The 20,971-nt window shown below is 43.8% G+C and overlaps 1 protein-coding gene across 1 annotated transcript; it reads left to right on the plus strand.

Moving 5' to 3' along the window:
• Positions 1–549: 549 nt before the first annotated feature.
• On the plus strand, positions 550–20,959 carry hsd17b12a (hydroxysteroid (17-beta) dehydrogenase 12a). The gene is made up of 11 exons (XM_070972927.1): positions 550–929; positions 12,317–12,363; positions 13,348–13,423; positions 15,104–15,211; positions 16,233–16,297; positions 16,425–16,469; positions 16,916–16,950; positions 17,822–17,903; positions 18,113–18,178; positions 19,189–19,338; positions 19,713–20,959. Exons 1-11 carry the CDS (start codon positions 752–754, stop codon positions 19,851–19,853), a joined length of 993 nt encoding a protein of 330 aa, XP_070829028.1. The 5' UTR covers positions 550–751; the 3' UTR covers positions 19,854–20,959.
• Positions 20,960–20,971: the final 12 nt, after the last annotated feature.

Raw genomic sequence — 20,971 nt, forward strand, 5'->3', positions numbered from 1 at the left:
GGACGCGTCATCTGGTGCAACATGGGTGAACCTGTGCGCTTAGATGCCTCGATGCACCTGTTTCCTCGTTTTTTAGTGGTTATCAGCAGTATGATGCAGACAGAATACTTAAAATAGACGAGTGACTCATGTCTAGGTGGGAGCAGGCTGACCTCACAGACTGGCATCACTTTGGCCAATTAATTGTCTCCGAGCGCTCTCCGAGGGGCGGGAGGACGCGCACATTTTTCACCAATGAGAGCACCCTTTCATTCATAAAGTGGTGTGGGCAGTTTTTTTTTCGAAAGCGTGGGTTTGGAGGGTTTCATAATCCTGACTGAAACCGACAAACCTGCTCCGGCGAGAGCCAATGACAGGCTCCGGATGGGAGCTGCCGTAATGGTTGCCCAATCGCTCCTCATCCCGGTCTCCCTTTGACCCACCCTGCTCCATACAGAAAATCGAATGAATGGGGGAAGCTGTGGCTTTGATTGACATGCAAGTTAGCCAACCGGTGCGGTGGATCAGCCGAGAGACAGCTGCTGCAGCCGGTGAGGAGCATGCAAGGGCGGGGCAGAGTAGGAGGTGGGCGGTGCACTTTAAATCAGGCTAGACAAGTGTTGGGGGAGTTGGGGGAGTGTGTGTGATGCTACAACCTCCTTATAAAGGGACTCTCTCTCACGTTGTGGCTTGGAAATTAGAGCACATTGCCTAAAATTGAGGTCTCCACACACACACTCTCACACACGCCGAGTCACCGAGAGCCGCTGCCATGAACCGGATGAACGTTGAGGAGACGCTCCGCAGGGCCGAGACGCCTCTCTTCTGGGTCGGTGCGTTCACTGTGGCCTCCCTGGCGCTGTGGCTGCTCTACAGGCTGCTCTTAGGCATTAGGATCTGGGTCTTGGGAAACGGGCAGCTGCTGTCTCCGAAGCTGGGCAAATGGGCAGGTGAGTTGGGTCACATCAATTTTCACGCCACCTGCATCACGGTCACGAAGAGGGCAGCTCAGAAGTAGGCAGGTGGACTCGACGCACAAACACCAGAATGAGGTTATTGAGCTCAAACTTCACTTTGGTACAAAGAAGAGCTGCATTCTGGTGCGTTTTTGTCACTTAATTCAAGGGGAGGTTGGTGTTGCGTAACAAGCGCAGGTAAGCAGCTGATTGACTGGCAAGATAATGGTCCTTATTAGCTCAATTGTTTTTTTTTTTTTTCCTCGCGTCAAACACAGCACCTTCTGCTGCTGCCGGGGGCTCCAGTCAGCGTTTTCACCCACATTTGGAGCGATGCGGGGATGCCCCACATTGGTGAGCCAGGAGCCAAATTGCGCAGGCTATGCGCACTTTTCAGAGAGCTGTTTTATGTGGGTGAGCTCTCAGCCAGCGCACTACTGAACCACATTAGCCCATCCGCATGATGTAGGACAAACCCATGTGCCCAATTAAAACGTGACCTACATCTAGATCGTTTTCACAGCTTTTCACTTCGCAAAATGCCCCATTGTGGTAGTTTGTCTAACATTATGACTCCACTTAATAATTATCATTTACTTCACTTTGTATATTTATGCCTTCATATATTTAGGCGGTGTTTTGCCATGCTTTTGCTTGTGTCGTCGGTTTCTTTCTCATCATTTCTTGTCACATTTCCATGTCCCATTCCGTTCGCCCTACATATTGTTAGACAAGATTAAAATGTCTAAAAATTTGACTTTATTATTTAGCTGCTTTGTCAGCGTTCTTGGCCGAATAGGGAGCGAGTTTCCAGTCAGATCGAAGTGTATTTGGGTTTGGTAGAGACTAGTCTCATAGGAATCGCCCTGCCATGGCTTGACCCACTTCTCCAGTCTCCTATTTGGAGAAGACTGCTGCGTCTGGAGCCTCTTGCTGCGCAATTTGCCGAGCGCTCCCTTTCGCGTCGGGATAGGTTGATAATCTTCCTCTTCTCCTTCTAATACCCCAAAACCAGGCGACCCGGATGATTCGAATGCTTGTTGTTGTCCTTTAAAAAAATTAACCCAGATGTTTATCTGCACCGTGACGCACTTTACCTCCAAACCGTCGTTTTTTATGAATGGGGTGTTTAATTGATGCCCTTTGCGCCATAAGAGGGAATGAAACGCATGACGCAAAGGTAGGGTGCCTTTAGGAATGACTAATGTAAATCTTTTTTAGTGCTTCTGCTCGAATATGCGGAGGAATACCGGTGCACACCGATGAGTCATGCGCTTGTTCATCGCTTCGTCATCCATTGGTCATATAGAAATTATGACGACCCCCCCACCCCCCCACCCCCCACCCCCGCGCACCCCCAGTATCTTGCAATTGAGTTTTCCTTCCTACACTCTTAAATCTGATTCCTCAGGTTCTCCCCATTTTGGTGCAGTAAATAACCTTTCTTAGACGTTTTAGTAAAGTAAGTATAAAGGGTCAAAGTTAAGCCCTGTGTTCCTAGAAGTCAGTCTTAACACTGTATGAAATGCTCCAAGCCAGCAGTTTAAATTTTTTAGAAAAAATTCCTAATTCATGAATGAAAGGCTCCATGAAAACTATTCCCTAACTTTTCCACGCCAGTTACATTTGTTCTTGTCAACCCTTTCTTAACGTATGAACTTGCACACCACTCCCTGAAACCAGTTAATGTCACCAGTCTGACAAGTTTGACGTTCCTTTTCACTCACAATGGTTGGACTCACGCTAGGAAGTGAGCAGAATTTGGGGGAGGTTAGTAGATGTGTGTTCGGGATGAGACCTTCTCAGCTGGTTGGACCAGATGTGCAGGTCTGGCCAGGTTAGGCAGTGGTGTGATTTTCTTTTACAAGCATCCACATATGTCAAGTGGCGCAACTCCTTGTCTCCACCTTTCACCAAAGGACTGGAACAACTGTTGCAACAAGTCAGACCTTGTCCAATGATTGATTAGGCTCTGTATTCTTTATTTTAATGCGCAATAAGCAACAGGAGTGTAATGTGATGGGATGTCTTGAGTTGTGGTGTGTAGCTGCTCCACAGAAACTGTATGAGAGTTTGTAGGATTTTTAATCATCTACTTATTTTCTTCCATGTCTCGCCCAAATCCATTCTTTCTCTCTGGAGCCGTACAGTTGCATAACACTGCAGGTGAGGGTTTAGCACAAACTTGAAACTCCTCAAGTATCTACCCATGGCAGTAGATATTCACTTTGAGTATTTTATATATTCAACCATTTGCCTTGTTAGAGTATGATTCTTTGTGATGCATCACCTGAATGGTGGACTGAGGAAAAGTATAAATGTGCATTGACATTTGTTCATTTTAGATACAGAATTTCAATAACTGCTCTTGTCAGACTCAAGAATTAGCTACTGGGCTTCAGTCAGATGTGAAATTATTAACTTACTTTGACTTAATGTAATCAAGTAAGATGAGGATGATGGTCAAACAACCAGTTTGAAACAAAAATTCGGTCAGTAAAATTTAATTTCCCCCATTGCAAAAGTTCGTATACTTTCTAGAAAATGTTTGCTGACTTGGCACATCCTTATAAACATGCGTTTTTTGCCATCCACACGCCTGCTGTTGCAAGTTAGGAGATAATTGATATGCCTAGTCAGACCAGTTTGCGTGTGTGTGCAGATAGCTGAGATAAAGTTTTGCCCAGTAACATCTAAAAGTAGATTGCATGGGCGTTAATCCCTGTCACTTTTCCCTTTTTAGTTTTTAAATTCTTGGCTTTAGAGTTTGTCCTGGCATCACTGCACATCTTGGTGTTGAGCTGAAGCTCTGCAGCTCTCACATGCAGAGGAGAGCAGGGATTTCTCTGGAGTTCCTCTACCACTGACTGGTCTTCCCCTTAGTGGATGGGACTCCTAGCGGCAGAACAGGAGCACTGCAGCATGGGTTAAAGTGGCTTCCCCAGCCTCTCTGCTGCACTGTGCATCCACACGCGCACGCTCTCCCTCCCCACCTCCTGCCAGCCCAGTCCATGTCTGCAGCTCCATTTCTCTTTTTTCAAAACCTTGAGTGAAGGAATGGCAGTTCACATTTTTATCTGTAAAGACATATTTTTTTCCCTCAATTTTTGAACACATTTCGACAAAGACCAATAGATGCAGCAGCAGAAGGGCAGATTCCTGCAGTTTCTTTTAGGACTATGCATGAATCTGGCTTTTAGAAAGATATTTGTCTTTTTTAAAAGACTCTTTCTGGTGTCTTATGGTATTTTATCAAATATTCTTATGATGCAGTGTTCAATATTTAAGTGTTTATTTCTAGTGGAGAAGCTTTTCACTCTAATGTGTAATAGTGCCCAGTTTTCTCCTCTGCTCGCTCCACTCTTAGCCCCCAGCATCCCATATTATATAAGCCAGTGTCTGTTCTGTTGCGTGTGAGTGAAACTCCATTATAGGGAAGTAAATTAGACCAAAGGGAGCTTTTTGCAAGGGTAGGGGGTTGGTAGTGATGTGACGTGCGCCTTAAGTGCCCTCCTCCTCCCTTTGACATTACAGTTTATTGAGAAAATGGTCCTATTATATAAGAAAGATGCAGCCATTCATCAGTACAGCACAAGAGTGACAAAGACTTGGGTCAGCACTTATACAAGAATTTAGTTGAGCTTGATTCATCTCCAGGAATAAACATCTGAGGTGTGCAAGTTTATCAACACAAGCTGAGTGACAGAGTAAAATTATTATTATGAGAGAATCATTTTCAGTGTTTTTTTATGAATAGGAGTTAGGCTTCATTCATGGTAAGGAAAATGCACATATGTGAATGAAATTTATCCCCGCGTGTGTGTTTCAACTGATGCAGGGTCTCCACTTCTTCATCCTTGTGAATATGCTTCCCCCTAGTGCTTTGTAAGAGAGTGTGTGTGCGCGTGTGAGTGTGGGCGGAGAGAGAGACGGTGCGAAAGGGAGAGAGAGAACACTGCTGTTCATGTGATGAACACGCTCTGTGACACGTGCTGGAGCTGGGGATGCTGGGTAAAAGGAAAAAAGAGGGAGAAGGGAGGGAGGGAAAAAAATCCTCTGCATCTCCCTCATTTCAAGCTCTTCTCAGTCCCTCCCCCCTCCCTCGCTCCATCTCACCCAACTCTCCATCCAGCCAGTGTGTATCTGTTTCTCTGTCTCTTGTACTCTCTTTGAGGCCACAGCACTGTCTTCCTGAGTAGTTTTTGTTTTCTTCTCCATTTTTTTTTTTCACTTTCTCCATCCATGTCCCTTTCTCTCATCTGAACCTTTCTCATATTGTATCATGGCTGAATTTTTCCCACACTTCAGTTGATATTTTCTTAAAAATTAAATACTTAAATTCTTCTAATCCATCATGACCAGAACTGATATTATTTTTGCAATGTGCAAGAAAAAAGTCCATTTAGAATTTTATTTATCCAGAAATTACCAAACAGTAACTGGCAATACTCTAGCACGGAGATGTTGCTCGTCTTTGTGACAATTTCTAATATATTCACAAAATCTGCTATAAAATATTATTGTAGATTTTCTGAACATAGCAAAGACTACATGAACAGTTTAATTGGTCAGTGTTTTTAACTTTCTCTCAAGGGGTGCAACTACAGATTCCTTTCACTATTGATTGATCTGCTTATTGTTTTCTCCATTAATGGTTTGCTGTGTGTCAAATATTTCCAACTAACAGTCTGAAACTCTCAAGATACTCAAGAAACAAGATAATCACATTCGCTTGAAAATTGGCTTAAAAATGGCTTTAGCCAAAACCGTTGCAGATTAATTGTCGAGTCACTGGTCGTTTCTGCTCTAAAATGGTCTTATGAAGCCCTCACACTGCCAAAGGGACTGACATGTCTCTGCAAATAAAGGTAACATTCAAAAAGATGAAAACATCAGTTCTTTAGACGGAGCAACTCAGAAATTTTTCTGACTGAAGAACCTCACAAAATATTTATTACTTGCGCATTGTGTGTTTTTTAAGCCATGCATTTTTACTGTGAATTTGGTTTAACTTCATCTAAATTTAACTGCCTTTCCAGCCTAACTACAGCATATCTTACACATAGATATTTCTGCGCTGAAAAGACAAAGAGGACACCGAGGACAGGAGCTGCTAAACACACAATACTAGACCACCAGCGGATTTGGAGACAGTTGTTTGTTTACTCCTCTGAAGTGATACCTTCTCTTGTTGGTTGCAGTCCAACATACCAGAAAGGCAGTGTGTTCAGGTGTGTGTACAGTATCTGTTGAAATGTACTTTGAGGTGTTTGTTGTCAGCTTTTCTAGGACAGACTTGAGAAGAATGTATGAAGTCATGTTCTGAGCTAAGCCATTACCTAACCTCCCAATAAAAATAAAAACGCCCAACTCAAGGTGTGTGAGAGAGTTGAAGTGCAGGATACGTATGCCAAAAAAGGGCATCTGGGTCTTGATTTGACTGCAGAGTTTTTTTTTTTGTCAGTTTTGGTCAAACTTTGTGCAGTCTTGTTATAGCTTCTGGTGTGATTTAACTATAAGCAGAAGCATGATGTTCATTTGGAACATGTTTCAGGGCTTCATCCATCTGACAGTCTTTTTAAATACAAGTTCGTTTTAAAGCATCATATTTGCAGAGGAACTAGCCATCAAATACAGGAATGTCAATGATACAGCAGGCCTTTTCAGTCCTGGGTCACTGAGGGCCGACCATCAAGGCTCCAGCAGATGATTTCACAGATAAACACTCCTTCAGCCAGAGAGGACGGACTAATAAAGTGAAATCACCTGCTGTAGGCTTTGTCTGAAGCGAAGGCCTCCACAGAGTACAGCCTGTCCTTAACGGCGCTCGGTCAAATATCAAAGTTTGCCTCCTGCTCAAAAATCACCTCGTCTTCAATCCAAGTAGTTGTGAAAGAAACTATTGATTTTATTATTTTTTTTTAAACAAGGCGTGTGACTGGAGGGAGGGGGGGGGGGGGGGGGGGGGGGGGGGGCGGACTATTTTTGCTCTGTACCCAAATATAGATTCTGGTTCTATCTTGGGTAGTTCTGAAGTACACGTTCTCTTTTTCTGTCTCACCCTCCCTCCCCTTATTTCTCCCTCTCCCCCGGCCCGATCAAGCTTTATTTTTGTGGACTTTTATATTACCCATGTGACTTTTCTCCCCTGCTATTTAAAGCAGCGTGTGTGCGTTTGAATGTGGAAGGTGGGTGGATGGAGAAAGGGGATGTGTGTTTGGGTGAGGGTGGGGTGGGGTGGGGGGGTTGTCTTTGGATCTTCTGCTGCATCCCTCCCTCCCTCCATCTTTTTTTTTTCTCCCTCTGAGGTAGGAGGAGCTGCTCGTTGATAGGCGAGTTTGGGGTGCGACAGATTACATAACAGTACGTAACGAGAGAGGGGCATACAAGGACCGCAGTCTCTCCTCACTGAGAATCTTAATTGGGGATTTGGTGGTGGTGGTGGTGGTGGTGGTGGTGGTGGGGTAGTGCTGATTTTAGTTCTGTCTCACACTCTCTTTGCACAAGTAGTTGAATCTTCCAAAAAACAAAAACCCTCACCCTGTGGGTAACTGATACCATGCCAGCTTTCTCTCCACATAAACACCAGATCAGCTTATTTTACTAATCAGTGCACCTTCTTCATCTCGAGAGAGAACAATTAATAGAAATCTGAATCCTATTTGCATAAAGATTTTAGGTTTTCTTTTGCCTCTTCCTCACGCATGTGCCATCTCATGCAGTCCATGTTAATCTAAATCAAAGATTCTTCAGTACAGGGCTTTGCGGTGGCCCTGCTCTCTTTTCCACTGTTCATCAAATCAGATGTTCTGGGGATTTTTTTTTTTTTTTTTTTCCCAGCCTGGCATCCGGGTTTTTAGGTGGAGGGATGAGGATGCAGTAGCAGCAGCAGCCTGGTCGTGGTGGTGGTGGTGATGGTGGTGGGGGATCTTGTTGGTATTCAGGTGCTGAGGCAGGCAGGCAGGCAGGCAGGCAGGCAGGCAGGCAGGCAGGCAGGCAGGCAGGCAGGCAGGCAGCTCCCAGACGAGGCAGTGCAGGCGCGCTTCTATTTTTACTCCTCCTGCTGCTTTTTTTAGACCCTCGGAATAGTGAGCAGGCAGCAGCAGGGGCTGCTCTACTGCTGAGGAGGGAGGGAGGGGGGAGACAGAAAAGGCTGGGGGATGTCAATACCTCTGGACGTGATGTGCAGCATTAAGCACAGCTAAGCTGCGGTGCAAATGCGCCCCCGTCAGGGCGCTTCAGAGCCAGCATGGTGGACCGGTGTTCTCAGAGGCACTGGAATGGGAGAGACTGGGTTCAGAGCGGTGTTGCTGGGAATGAATGAGAAGCAGCCTTGCACACATCCTCTCTACATGCATACATTCATGGATTCAACACCCTTGTTCCCTGTTCTCTCCCAGATCTCCACTTTTTCCATCAGTGCACACAGCAGTCTAATACGTGGGTGCCCCGTCAACACACATCCAGCCTTTGTTGTCAGTGTGTGTGCGTCTTCCCTGAACGTCAGTAGCGCTGCTGTCCGTCACGTGCTTGCTTGCGTAGACCCTTTTTGTTACATTACATCTGTGTGTGTCACAGATGTAATGCACTGCTCACGTGAGGGGAATTAAGTCCTGCTGGGAGCACTGGGGTGGGTGGGTGTGTGTTTGTGACTTAACTGAACAATGGTGTTTTTGGACATTGTGTTCTGTTTGTGCATCAGTTGAAGAGCTGAACATGGCTCTTATCTTTGCTGTTATTTCTGCAGTGTCCAGCGTAGGTTCATTGCTGAAGGTTCGGCAGGTGAATTGGCATCAAATTTCATGTCTTTCAGGCGTGGCTGATGATTATTTTTTCCCCACAAATGCATCTGTTCTTACAGGTTACTCATCTTAGAATGTCCCAGACTCTTGTATTTGTTACACTAATGATGGCTAATAGCAATTCAAAAACAAAACGGAAACATCTTAAGACTGGAGAGGAACTCTGTGTCCTAATCCCACTGTACTACCCCCCCCCCACCCCACCCCCTGTTATGCACATAAACACACACACACTTCACTCTCACTCACTCCCTAGACAACGTTTATTGAGAAAATGGTACCATTATATAATGAGTGGGAGGAGTGGAGTCATTCATAAGTACAGCACGAGGATTTGGTGGTTGTGGGGAGGGGGCTGTTGGTAGACAAGAGCAGAGTGGAAAAACACAATTCAAAGAAGAGTCTCCTTAAAGCAGTGTTTGTCAATTCCGGTCCTCGGGCCCCACTGTCCTGCATGTTTTAGATGTTTCCCTCCTCCACCACACCTGATTCAAATGATCAGCTCGTCATCAAGCTCTGCAGTGGCCTGATAACGAGCCACTCATTTGAATCAGGGGTGTTGGAGGAGGAAACATCTAAAACATGCAGGACAGTGGGGCCCGAGGACCGGAATTGAGAAACACTGCCTTAAAGAAATAAGTGTTGGTAACAGTTAAGTTGTGTGTTTTTATTTTTTTACACTGTTTTAATTCAGTTAACCTGCTTCAGTTGTTTAGGTACATTTAAAACAAGTAGAAGTCTCTACCAGATATTTTGAGAGGGCAGAGCTGGAATTCATCCCTGACCGCATCTTAAAAATGGGCAGATTTTTACGATATAAATATATCTGATATTTAGGACTACATTTCAAATGTGCTTTGGCCCTGCCTGAAAAAGACTCAAAAGCATCTCAAATTCTTAAAATGCGTGGCATGCACAGCCTAAACACACACACGCACACACACACGCACACACACACACACACACACACACACACACACACACACACAATGTGACGAGTACCATGTGCTCTTTACTGTCAAGTTCAAGTTCAAAATGTCACGCTGCACCTGTGTTTTAAGCATACATTCTTAATACATTCTTGCGTGCCCTCCTCTGTCAGGTTAAAGTTGAAATGGTGGTGTTGTACATTCATGTTGGCCGCACAACACGTTGTCTCAACAGGTGCGATTCTCTGCACCTGATACTCAGTCATGCAGATGATTTTCATGCGTCCCTGCTGCCTTTCTGTGGGGCATTTCATGTCCCATGTGACAGGAATGTAGTCGGTTCACTGAGGTTCTTCTAATTTTTTTCTTGCTGTTTTTTTCTAGTTCTCCGTTTCAGCTGTCATTTCTTCCTCGAAGGTATTGTCAGCCTAGTTGGAGAAGAATAATAGAAAGTGTTCCTTATCAGTTGGGGCTTTTCTTCACTTGTTGGTACATGACGCCTCAGAAAAGACTGTCTCATTGTTACCATCTAGCAACCTTGTAACTCCAGTCTCATTTTCTGTGATCTGAATGGTTTCATGCTCTTCTCCTCTCCTGTGTGTTCGTTACATTCACCAGATTATCTCAAAACTTGGCATGATTTTAACAGTTCCTGACAATTTTGGAAAGAGGTTTTCACCTGCCGGCCATGATATATAACATTTCCAGGGTTATTTTAGCATTTGTGTGAAATATGAGCCACGGGGCTCATAAAACAAATCAGACTTATTCATTTTCCCTGTAGTAAATGAGAAGAAGCTAATTTTTCTGTCAAGGTGCTTGTTCCTTTTTTCCCCCTCTCAGCCATTTTACTTTGCAGCAAATGTAGCCTCTCCCTGCCTCTGTTTGCCCCTACCTGCATCTGCAGCAAGAGCCTGATTTGGTATGGCCCGCGCCCATTGAGGCTTTTCTGCCATGGAGCGTTTCATTCTTAATATGGGGGGAGGTTTAAAAATAACCAGAGATTCTGCTCTTTTTTCACTTTTGACTTTGTGCTACTCTCTCTCGCTCTCACTCCTCTCATTCACTCACTTGTTCTTCTCTCCTCCCCTCCTCCTTCTCCTCCACCACCATCACTATTCTGTCTCTTTCTCCTTCACTCATTCGTTCTCTTGCTTCGCTCCAGTTCTATTTTTAGCCGCCCCTAGGATCCCCCCATCCCCCGCCCTCCCTACCCCACTTCACCCTCCTCCTTTCTCCTGCTCCATGTTCGTCATCACTCCCTCCTCTCTGCATCCCCTCTCTCATCTTGTCTCTTTTTCCTGCTCTCCAGCTCTTTGCCAGAGAATGTCCTCTACCTCCATTAATCTTTCATCAAGCCTCGCTAATAATATATTCATGATGCACAACTATGTGTGTGCAAGTATATGTGTGAATACCCCCAATATCCCCTCACCACCACCACCCTTTTGTTTGTCTTGTGTCTGTTTTTCTAGCTCCCTTGTTCTTCTTTCCCTCCCTCCCTCCCTCCATCCTTTCTCCCCTCACCCTCCGTCAGTCAAGGAGCTGGGGTTGATGGGCAGTGAAGGTTTAAAAATAGCCCTGCTTGCTTGACAAGGTGAGGAGAACTCTCAACACAAGAAGAACATCAGCTCCTCTCTCCATCTTCGTCTCCCCACGCTGCGGCCACTTCACCATCTTTCACTGTGCTTCTGTGAAATCTTTCACCAAACTGCTCTCTGCTTTTTGACCATTCTCCGCCTCCCTCCACCCTTTTCTAAACCACAGACACACTTGATTTGACCTCACCGGTCTGATTTGTCGGAACAATAAATTGATAAGTAATTCAAGGCTACGTTCATGTGCAAAACCCTAAACATGATCTTGAAAATCATTGTTTTACATCACAGGAGCTGCTCTCAGTGGGTGTTGAGGGCTGTGTGAATCCTATACCATCTTCTGTCTTTGTTCTGCTTCAATTTATACCATCTTATCTTAGCCGCCATACAATCTCTGTCTTCTCTGTTGTATTTGTAGCTTCATCTTTTATAATTTGACTCCTGTCTTTACTATCACGGGTTGTATTATGTATTGTATTATGCATCAATGCTCCCAAATTGAGCCACGCATTGGTTTTTGTGTGCACTTTGTGAGTGGACAGTCTGTAAGCATCCAAAGCTGAGAGGTTTTCCTAAATAGCAGGTGAATAGTATTATGGGGTGTGTCCAACAACAGATTTGCTTCAGATGACGGTCCCATCATCTGTAAAGAGCTCCTGGGGCTTTGAGCCATTATGATGAGAACGAAGTGATCAGACCTGATGTGAAGGTGTGTCGTAAAGCTTCTGAACAAACAGGATTTTATTCGTTTGTGCATTTTTATGTGCAACTGTCACAGGATTTAAAGGTGACAGAAAGAAAGAAGGCATCGTGAATGAGTCAGTGAACCAATGAGTAAGTTTACCTAGATTCAAAATGCAAAGTGAAACCATAATTTCAATCAAATTATCCTCTCTCAAGGAATATGAACCACCGTGGGTCTTTTCGTAACTTTTGGGGTCTTTTAATTAGTGGGGCAGAAATTGACTTGAGCCCTGCCCTGTGATGTAATGTGCGAGTGTTGCAAAGAGAGCCTAAGCTAACCTCTTTTTCTTCTTTCTGTCTCTTTCCAGTTGTGACGGGAGCCACGGATGGAATCGGGAAATCCTATGCGGAGGAGGTGAGGCTCCTGGACCCTTATTTATTTCATTTCTTTCACGGAAAAGCCGTGACTCATGCATACACACACACACATACACCGTGTTCCCTCACAGGCCACAGTAGGGGAAAGCTCTTACAGGCCTATTAACGTGGAAAAGAGTCCTCACACACATATGCACGCACACTTCAATACAGGCTCGTCAACAAGAGATCATACAGAAGTAACAAGCACACGTTGAATAGGAGCTACCCTGCCACGTGTTTACTTGCCCATCCTTGTGTGGGTGTGCTGGCTGTATAATATAGTCGTGTAGGGCCTTTGACTCATACTGTTGCTGTTGGTGCTACAGTGGGGCTAGCAGCTTGTCACGCAACATTAGGCCACTATTTTAGCAAGCACATTATGCCATGCAGGGTTTTTAGGCATGTTAATATTTATGCAGAAACACACTGCAAATGCTGCTTTCACATTTCACATCGGACTTGATAAATCCACCTCCGTGCTCTGAAGTACATCATTTCAAATGCACAAGCATATTTGGTCACAGCACAACAGAATGGCCACATGAACTATGAAACCTCATGGGAAGTAACTGGTCAGAATGGGACAAAAATTGAGGATGATGTGCTTCTGATTTGATCAGAATTGCCGCGATCATAAGTGAAGTATGAGGTCTTTTCTTCTCCCAAGCCCTCCGTGAAAGTCTCTTCCGTAAGCATGCATCAAGTGGGCACAACAATTTTGGATGTTATGTTACCATTCTTCTTTGAAGCTGAACTTATCGAAAGTTAAGCAACATAAACTTAACATACACTTTAGAGAGTTAGTGTTCTTGTTGGATCAGTTATGATCTCATTTTTCTATACTGTGTGATTTCTGGACACTGAAGTTTTCTGCCTCCTTTCGCTGACATCTGTAGTCACCAAATGTGACACTGGGCTAAATATATTCAAATTATGGTCAAGTTTGTGCTTCTTTTACTAACAGCTGTTTCCTTTCTAGCTGGCTCGTAGAGGATTTGCCATGATGTTGATCAGTCGCTCCCAGGACAAGCTGGATGACGTGGCCAGCTCACTTGGTAAGTGTGTGTAAAAGTGTGTGTGTCCGCGTGTGTGTGTGTGTGTCCACATCATGGAAACCTGTTCGGGGTTGAGCACACAGTGAGTGGGCTGATGAGGATGTGAGTATGGGCAGGCAGTGACGTGCAACCTCCCACCCCGTCGGCTGCAGGGTTTCCCAGGCCTCGATAACTGGACATGGAAAAATGGAGCGAAAATAATCACTGCATCTCTTTTGAGAACAAAATATAAGTTAGCACGTGTTTATTGTAGTTGTTTCACTGAGTACAAACTGGCAACAAAGTAATGAACTTACTAGCTTCTCCTTTGCTTTGTCATTTTGTGAGTAGTTTCACTATTCAGATTTATTTTCCAAATCCCATTTTTCACGCTCTTTTGCACCTTGCTAAATAATGCCTTTATAATTTTTGAGAGCAGGTGAATTGGAAACATGTAGCCAACAAAGCGGGCTGTGTTTTACATCCTCACTCTCAGTATGAAGGAACACAGATTAAATATCTGGCCTGATTTAAAGAAACTCTTGGACCAACCTGTTCCTCTGAGGAAAGACCAGTCTGTTTCTAACAGATATCTCATTCAAGTCTACACAGATGGGAACAAAAAAAAAGAAAAAGAAACGAGCGTCCATATGAAAGGAAACTTTTTTTCTCTCTTCTTCGCTGGCCTGTCTCCAGATTTTAAGAGAGACTGAATGGTGAGTGGCCCCCCCCTGTTCATATAGTGCCCTCTCCCTGACTCGCTCTCTTTCCATCTGTCTCTGACGTCTCTCGCAGTGCAATTTCCCCTGTCGTGCTTCAAGTCCACAGAGGGGGCTGATGGGTAGTCACGAACGGGGTGCGGCGTGCCAAACTCTGGCACTCCTCCCTCACGATTAGTCTGACGAGATCACCCTCTCTGGCATGTAACCGGGCAACCCACCCTGTCCCACCTATAATTTCATTGTTCTAAATGCCTCTCCTCTCTTAGACAAGCATCTCATTTGATTCTTGAGTGCACCTACCTGGCAACCCCAAATTATTCTGCCAATTTGGCAACCTGAATATTTCTGCTTCTTTACCACCATATCCTGCGTTTCATAATTTACTTTGACGTGGGCTCACATTGGTTGTAGTGACTAAAAATAATCTGAGCTGGATATAGATTTCAGTGCACCTCCATCCTCTAACCCTCCCCTCTTTTTGTCACTCACCCCCAGCTCTCATCCCTCTCAGGTTCCCCCCCTTTTTTCTTTTAATCTTGTTTGAACTCTGAGCACACACTGACACACTGCCGGTCTTTACTGAGGCACATCCCAGGAATTTTCCTCTTATAACTCCTTCCACCACCGATCAGCTAAATGAGTCTTTGGACAATAAATTCTAATTGCAGCAGGCGCGTCAAACATGACGAGGGAGTGGATGGAGGTGGGGATGTGGAGAAGATGGCTCGCCTGGTTTGTTGGTACGCAGTGCCCTCTTCAGTTCAGGGCTGGCACTTGACTGGTTTCACTTTCCATTCATTTGAATGGATTCAGGGTTTTGAAACAGGGGACTGCTCTGTTGTGGGGCCACGTAATGCTGGTTGACTTGTGACACATGAATGCATGGCATGAGTGAATGATCACAAACTCGTATCCTTTTCATTCATTGCCATATAGCTAACACTGTAATGTTAATGGACGCTCGTTTCTCCCTTCACAGAGGAGCAGTTTAAAGTGGAGACCAGGACCATTGCCGTTGACTTTGGCAAGACAGACATCTATCCAAAGATCGAAGCGGGGCTGGCTGGTCTGGAGATTGGTGTTCTTGGTAAGAGCTGATTTTTCAAGACAATGTGTACATTGACCCTTCCACTCTGTCCAGTGGTGACTTACAGACATCATTTGCATACTGAGATATTTAAAGAGTTTAGTCTTGTTGTCAGTGCAGTTAACGTACTGTTTGAACCTGTTGTGTTGCAGACAGCAATGATAAGACCTGTCCTAAAGGGCAAAGAGACAGTACAAGACAAACTATAAACTTCCTGTGTATTAAAGCAGCATGAGATGCATTGTGTTTGCAGCAGGAGGTGATACACTTCAACTCAGTATTATTAAAAATTGGACATAATTCATGTGATGGAAGGGAACCTTGCAAAGACAGTTTGGCCTTTGTTTCACTGTTGACCTTCTGAATGTCACTACATATCAGCCATGCTGTGTTTGGTGTAAGGTGGTGTGACCAGTAGAGTAAATTTAAACTCACTGAACTTGCATACATGATTAGACTTCTTTGTGTTTCACTGTCTGGCAAAGTTTTGATGTGCACATCGTTGACGGGGGCCAGGTTTAAGGTCTGGCTGAATTATTGTGCCATTGTGAAGGAGACATACCTCAAGACCACAAAAAATGAGTCTTCCTTTGAGCATGAAAAGAACGTGTTTCTTATCCTGCACTTTTTACCTTCTTTTTAAAAGTCAGCCTATAGTTCGAGCTGTTGAGACTTTCCAGAAAACGTTATTTTGACTCTGATATCACGACTCACGTTGTTTAAAGTAGCACTAAAATTTCAGCTGTTGATCTGATTATTCACCTTTGCTCAGAAGTTCACATTGTACTTTTCAGTTGAACATTTAAGGAACTCCTTGTCCTCTTTTTATGATGCCAAATGTGCTCTACTGGCTCTAAGGTGTGGCTCTGTCTTCTATGGAGTAAAGGCCTGTTTCTATCTGGTTTGCTTTTGCTGCCACCTTGTGGTAGAAATGTAAGCTAGTTTGATTGTTTTAGCACTAGGTTATTTTGTGAAACTGGTGTATGAATTGCTTTTTTTTTCCCCCTTTTGTCTTCAACAGTCAACAATGTTGGTGTCTCCTACCCCTATCCAGAGTACTTCCTCCATATTCCTGATCTGGACAATGTGAGTTTTATAACTTCATGTTTATTTGCAAATGGAAATTCTCTAGTTAAGAGCCCAGTTTTAAAATAACTGAGCAAGCACCTCTCATATGTGAATGTTTAGCTGACTGGTGCATTTTGTGTTTCAGTTCATCACAAATATGATCAACGTCAACATGACCTCAGTGTGCCAGGTAAGACTGTCTCCTTCACACTTTTCCTGGAGGAAATATTCCAAATACCTTTGGCCATGTGGCAGCAAACTACATGTTTACACCTTGCCCTGAGTTCGAAGTGTCACTTTCCTCTGCACTTTTCCCCCTTTTGTTTGTCTCTTCCTCTTCTTTTTCTTTCTCCTCTTCTGCTGTTTCTACCATGGTACCTGCAGTGTCTCAGTTGTTCCCAAAGCAACGGTGGACTACACCAACGCTGTCTGTACTCGCCACCCACGCAACTCTCTCTCTGTCGGCTTCTGCCTGTCTCTCTCTTTCCCTCCTACTTTTAGTTGTTTTTTTTTTTTTAAACCAAACTCTTTCCCTTCTTTCCCCACTCCCCTTGTTCCTCCTTTTTTAGGAGTTTTGTCATTGTTTTTATGCGACAGTTGATGTTAATTGAGCTTGTGTTGCTGCCGTTCTTTTAGATGACCCGTCTGGTGCTGCCCAGAATGGCTGAGAGGTGAGTCAAATGATGGGCTTCCATGTTTTGCGACATGACTGCAGTCAAGTATCAGTGTTGTTGAAAGAGGGGTTGTGGCACAAAGCTGCATAAGGAATCTCAAAATGAAACAAAAGACCTTGTTGTCTTCCAACAGTTACTGGGAGATCACAGTTTATAAAGGTGACTCTTTTTATGGGGAAGGGGGACAAGAAATCCTCACCGAGCCCTTTCCATCACTGCATCTCTTTTCCTCTCCTCCTTTGTTCGCAATGCTGACAAGCTTTCAATTCACACAAAGTGCTCTTCCCACCGGATTGGCTGCTCTGTTCCCATGTGACTCCCACTGGCCAATAGCAGCGCAGGCACATTTGGTGCCGTGTGAGGCTAGAGCGTCACTCCACTACATCACTGCAGCAACAGGCTGCCATGGCAACACACACGGCCACTACCACACTGTGTGTGTGTGTGTGTGTGTGTGTGTGTGTGTGTGTGTGTGTGTGTGTGTGTGTGTGTGTGTGTGTGTGTGTGTGTGTGTGTGTGTGTGTGTGTGTGTGTGTGTGTGTGTGTGTGTGTGTGTGTGTGTGTGTGTGTTGAATGTGTACAGGAAAATAAATGTGTTGCACTGTTCTGGGATCAGTGCTTTACATTGGGAGGAAAGCCCTGTGATGTGATGTGATGACAGCACCGTTGAAATTGAGGATTTCAGCAGGCTTTCTTGATTTTGAACAAGAAGCCTATGATTGATTTCTGACTGATGTCACATCATCAAAACATGTCCTGACATTTCATTCATTCATTGAACTCTGACAGGTGACTGTTGCAATACTAAATGTTCTCTTTTGGCAAAAAGAGCAGTTCTTGTCCTAAATTGGACTCGTGTTTCTCTCAGGTCCAAAGGTGTGATCCTCAACATCTCCTCTGCCAGTGGAATGTACCCTGTCCCTCTGCTCACAGTCTATTCTTCCACAAAAGTATGTATGACATCTGAACTTGTCTGTCACTTAGACAACCATCAAGAAGTCTCTCTGAAAATGGAATTGTTTCATAAAATTGCTCAGTATTTGCTTGTTTCATCAAGCCAAGCCACCCCCCCCCTTTTTTTTTTTTTTTTGCCTCATTTGGAGTTTGTGATAACAGCAACATCTTCAACACTGATGTGTTTATCATTTTCTGTGTGCAGGCCTTTGTGGATTTCTTCTCTCGTGGCCTTCAGGAGGAGTACAGGCGTCAAGGCATCATCATTCAGGTGAGTTTGAGGCTTGTCTGATGGGATTAATCCCTCTCCTCCTCCCTGTGTAGGTTTTTTTTTTTCCTTTTTTTTTTTTTTGCCCAAGGATGCATTCTTAGCTGTGAGGGCACACAAGTTTTGAACATTTTTAGGCCAGATAGGAAGAACTCTTTTTTTCCCCTGTCCAAACTTTGAGAGATAGTAGCACAAACAATACCACTGTAGGCCCGGTCTTCTCCATCCCGTGGTGTCATGTAGTGTCAATTTTTTTCCGTCTAAGTTGAAAATAGTATGCACAACAATTTCTAAAAGGTCCATTTGTCAAATGGTGTCCAGCAGCTTTTGCACCTCACCCTTCATGCAAGTGTAGTTGACCCACAGAACATTTGGGACTGAGGGCAGGGATGGGGTTCTGTAGGCTGTGCATGTGTTGTGGCTTTAAATTTAAAATGGTTACATTTCTTTTATGGAAGATAAAAAGGGAATTCCCTGAGATTCAACTCAAAAGAAGTTGCTAAGTTGTTGCTGTCAGCCAGTCCTGCCTTAATGCCAATGGAAAGAACACACCTTCATGAATGCTGCCCGTGATGCACATTTTACAGCAGTGGCATTTTGGAAAAATCTGTTGTTGCACACAAAGCTTGTTTGTTCTGTTTTTAGCACCCTCTGTAGTAGTGACTTACATGCCACCTTGTGGTTCTAGCATGAACAACAGTTTCACCTCAGCAAACCCTGAGTGTATTTTCACCTGATAACCCCAGTCAGCCTGAGTTTACAGCAAAGATTTTATGCATTTTAATTTAAATTTACAAATTAACAGTTTAAATACTTATCATGCAGTTTGTCTTTGCTGCAAATCTGGAGTTCAACTGTGGAAGTTTTTAATTTAAATTAAGAAAATTTATACCAACCTGGGGAAGCACAAAGGTTTTCTTTTTTGAAACTTAACAGTAATTCAGCCAGGGTGTTATTTAGATGCTCTTGTTTTTTGAGCTGATCTCATATGTTTTCCCTTTGCCTTCCTTCAGAGCGTGCTGCCCTTCTTTGTGGCCACGAAAATGACTCGTATCAGGAAGCCCACCCTGGACAAGCCCACCCCAGAGCGCTATGTGGCAGCTGAGCTCACCACTGTGGGTCTGCAGAGCCAGACCAATGGCTATTTTCCCCACGCTGTCATGGTAAGGAATGAAAACCTCATAATACTGATCAAGAATACATTCATTGAACTTTAATTTTGTTCTTAGTTGTAGAGTGTCAGACTTAAGACCGATTATCTTGCTCAGTATTTGATTTTAATTCCTCTTGATTGCCTCTTGAAGTTTGTTGCAACACATATCCAGCATACATCCAGGCTGTATTTTGTCTGTGTGGAAAACCCTGTCGCTTAAACAATGTTTTTGATGCTGCAAAATTTAACGTAACCGACTTCTTGAAGTGTGTGTGTGTGTGTGCTTAAATCATTTATTTAAGCATTTTCATTCAAAGCCTGTAAGCTGTGATTAAATGGACTGTAAACCTATGCACCTCCTTTGTTTTTTTTCTTTTCTCACAGGGTTGGGTGACCACCAAGCTGGTGCCAAGCAGCATCGTCATCTTCCTGGGAGCCAGAATGAACCGTTTGCAGCGTACCGGATACCTGCAGAGGAGGAAGCTGCGGGAGCAGAAGAACGGAGCGAGTTTGAAGAGTGAATAGGAGGACTGCTGACGAATCTTCAGGCAGCCACTCTGTTCTGACCCGGTGCAGCGTTTAAGGAAAAGGTGGTTTGTCTGGAGAGACACAGCCAAGGAGGGCAGGAGGTGAAACAATAATAAAATGCTGCTCTTTGCAAAGAACATTAATACTTTTTGTCACTGACACGGATGGTGGAAATGATACAGCCAAAAAATGAGTCATTTGTTAACCCTGCTGTTGTAAGCAGTGGAAAATGGTGGTGGGAATCTTTTTACATATATATAAATGTCTAATTATTTATTTTCTATTCATATGAACACATGAGCCAAATTCAGACCTTAAGATTAGCTTTCAAATTGTTTACAAATCACTGGGCCTTTTAAAGATGGCAGTCTCTGCTTCCTACTTCCATTGCTGCGCTGTTATCATTATGCATTGGCTCTTTTCTTTTTGTATGATATTGTGTGCATATTTAAAATGATACTTTAGTGGCGGGTTGTTGTTGCACCAATGTATCACTTGTTCTAAACCAAGGTTGTTTTGTTTTTTTTATACTTCTCATTCACTATGGCATTAACAAGTGCCTTTCTAATGACATTAATGCTGGAGATGGTCCGATTCAATGAGCGGGTACTGACTGGATAAAAATGTACTGTGAAAAGAGGCAATTCAGGTGGTGCCATGTCCATGTGAACTACACAGTTGCTCCATTTTTCTGCCACTCTAAATCAAAATGTAAACCTTTCATGGATAAAGGAACATTTTAACTGCTGCGCATTTAGTTAATCTATTGTGTTTTGAAAGGATTTCACACAGAATATTTTACATCATTAGCTGTGGTTTCACGTTTATCTACAGGATGGTTCATATGCTCCCAAATCTATGCTGCAAAACAAGGGAATTGCTCCTTTTTACACAGTTCGTGCACAATTCAGTACCCCCATATGACTTGGTCTGACCTGTGCCTCAGTTAAGATGCCTTGTGAATGCTTTCCCTCTGTAATGTCGTTTTAATATGCTTGGAAATTAAAATTTGAGTTTCTACATGTAAAATGCACTGTTTACATTTATATTGCTTGAAATGTATGTTTTATACAATTTGTTAATAAAATCTCTGGTATACAGCATATCACTGTAAT

This window comes from Chaetodon trifascialis, chromosome 10 (assembly GCF_039877785.1).
Source record: "Chaetodon trifascialis isolate fChaTrf1 chromosome 10, fChaTrf1.hap1, whole genome shotgun sequence".
NCBI classification, from domain to species: domain Eukaryota; kingdom Metazoa; phylum Chordata; class Actinopteri; order Chaetodontiformes; family Chaetodontidae; genus Chaetodon; species Chaetodon trifascialis.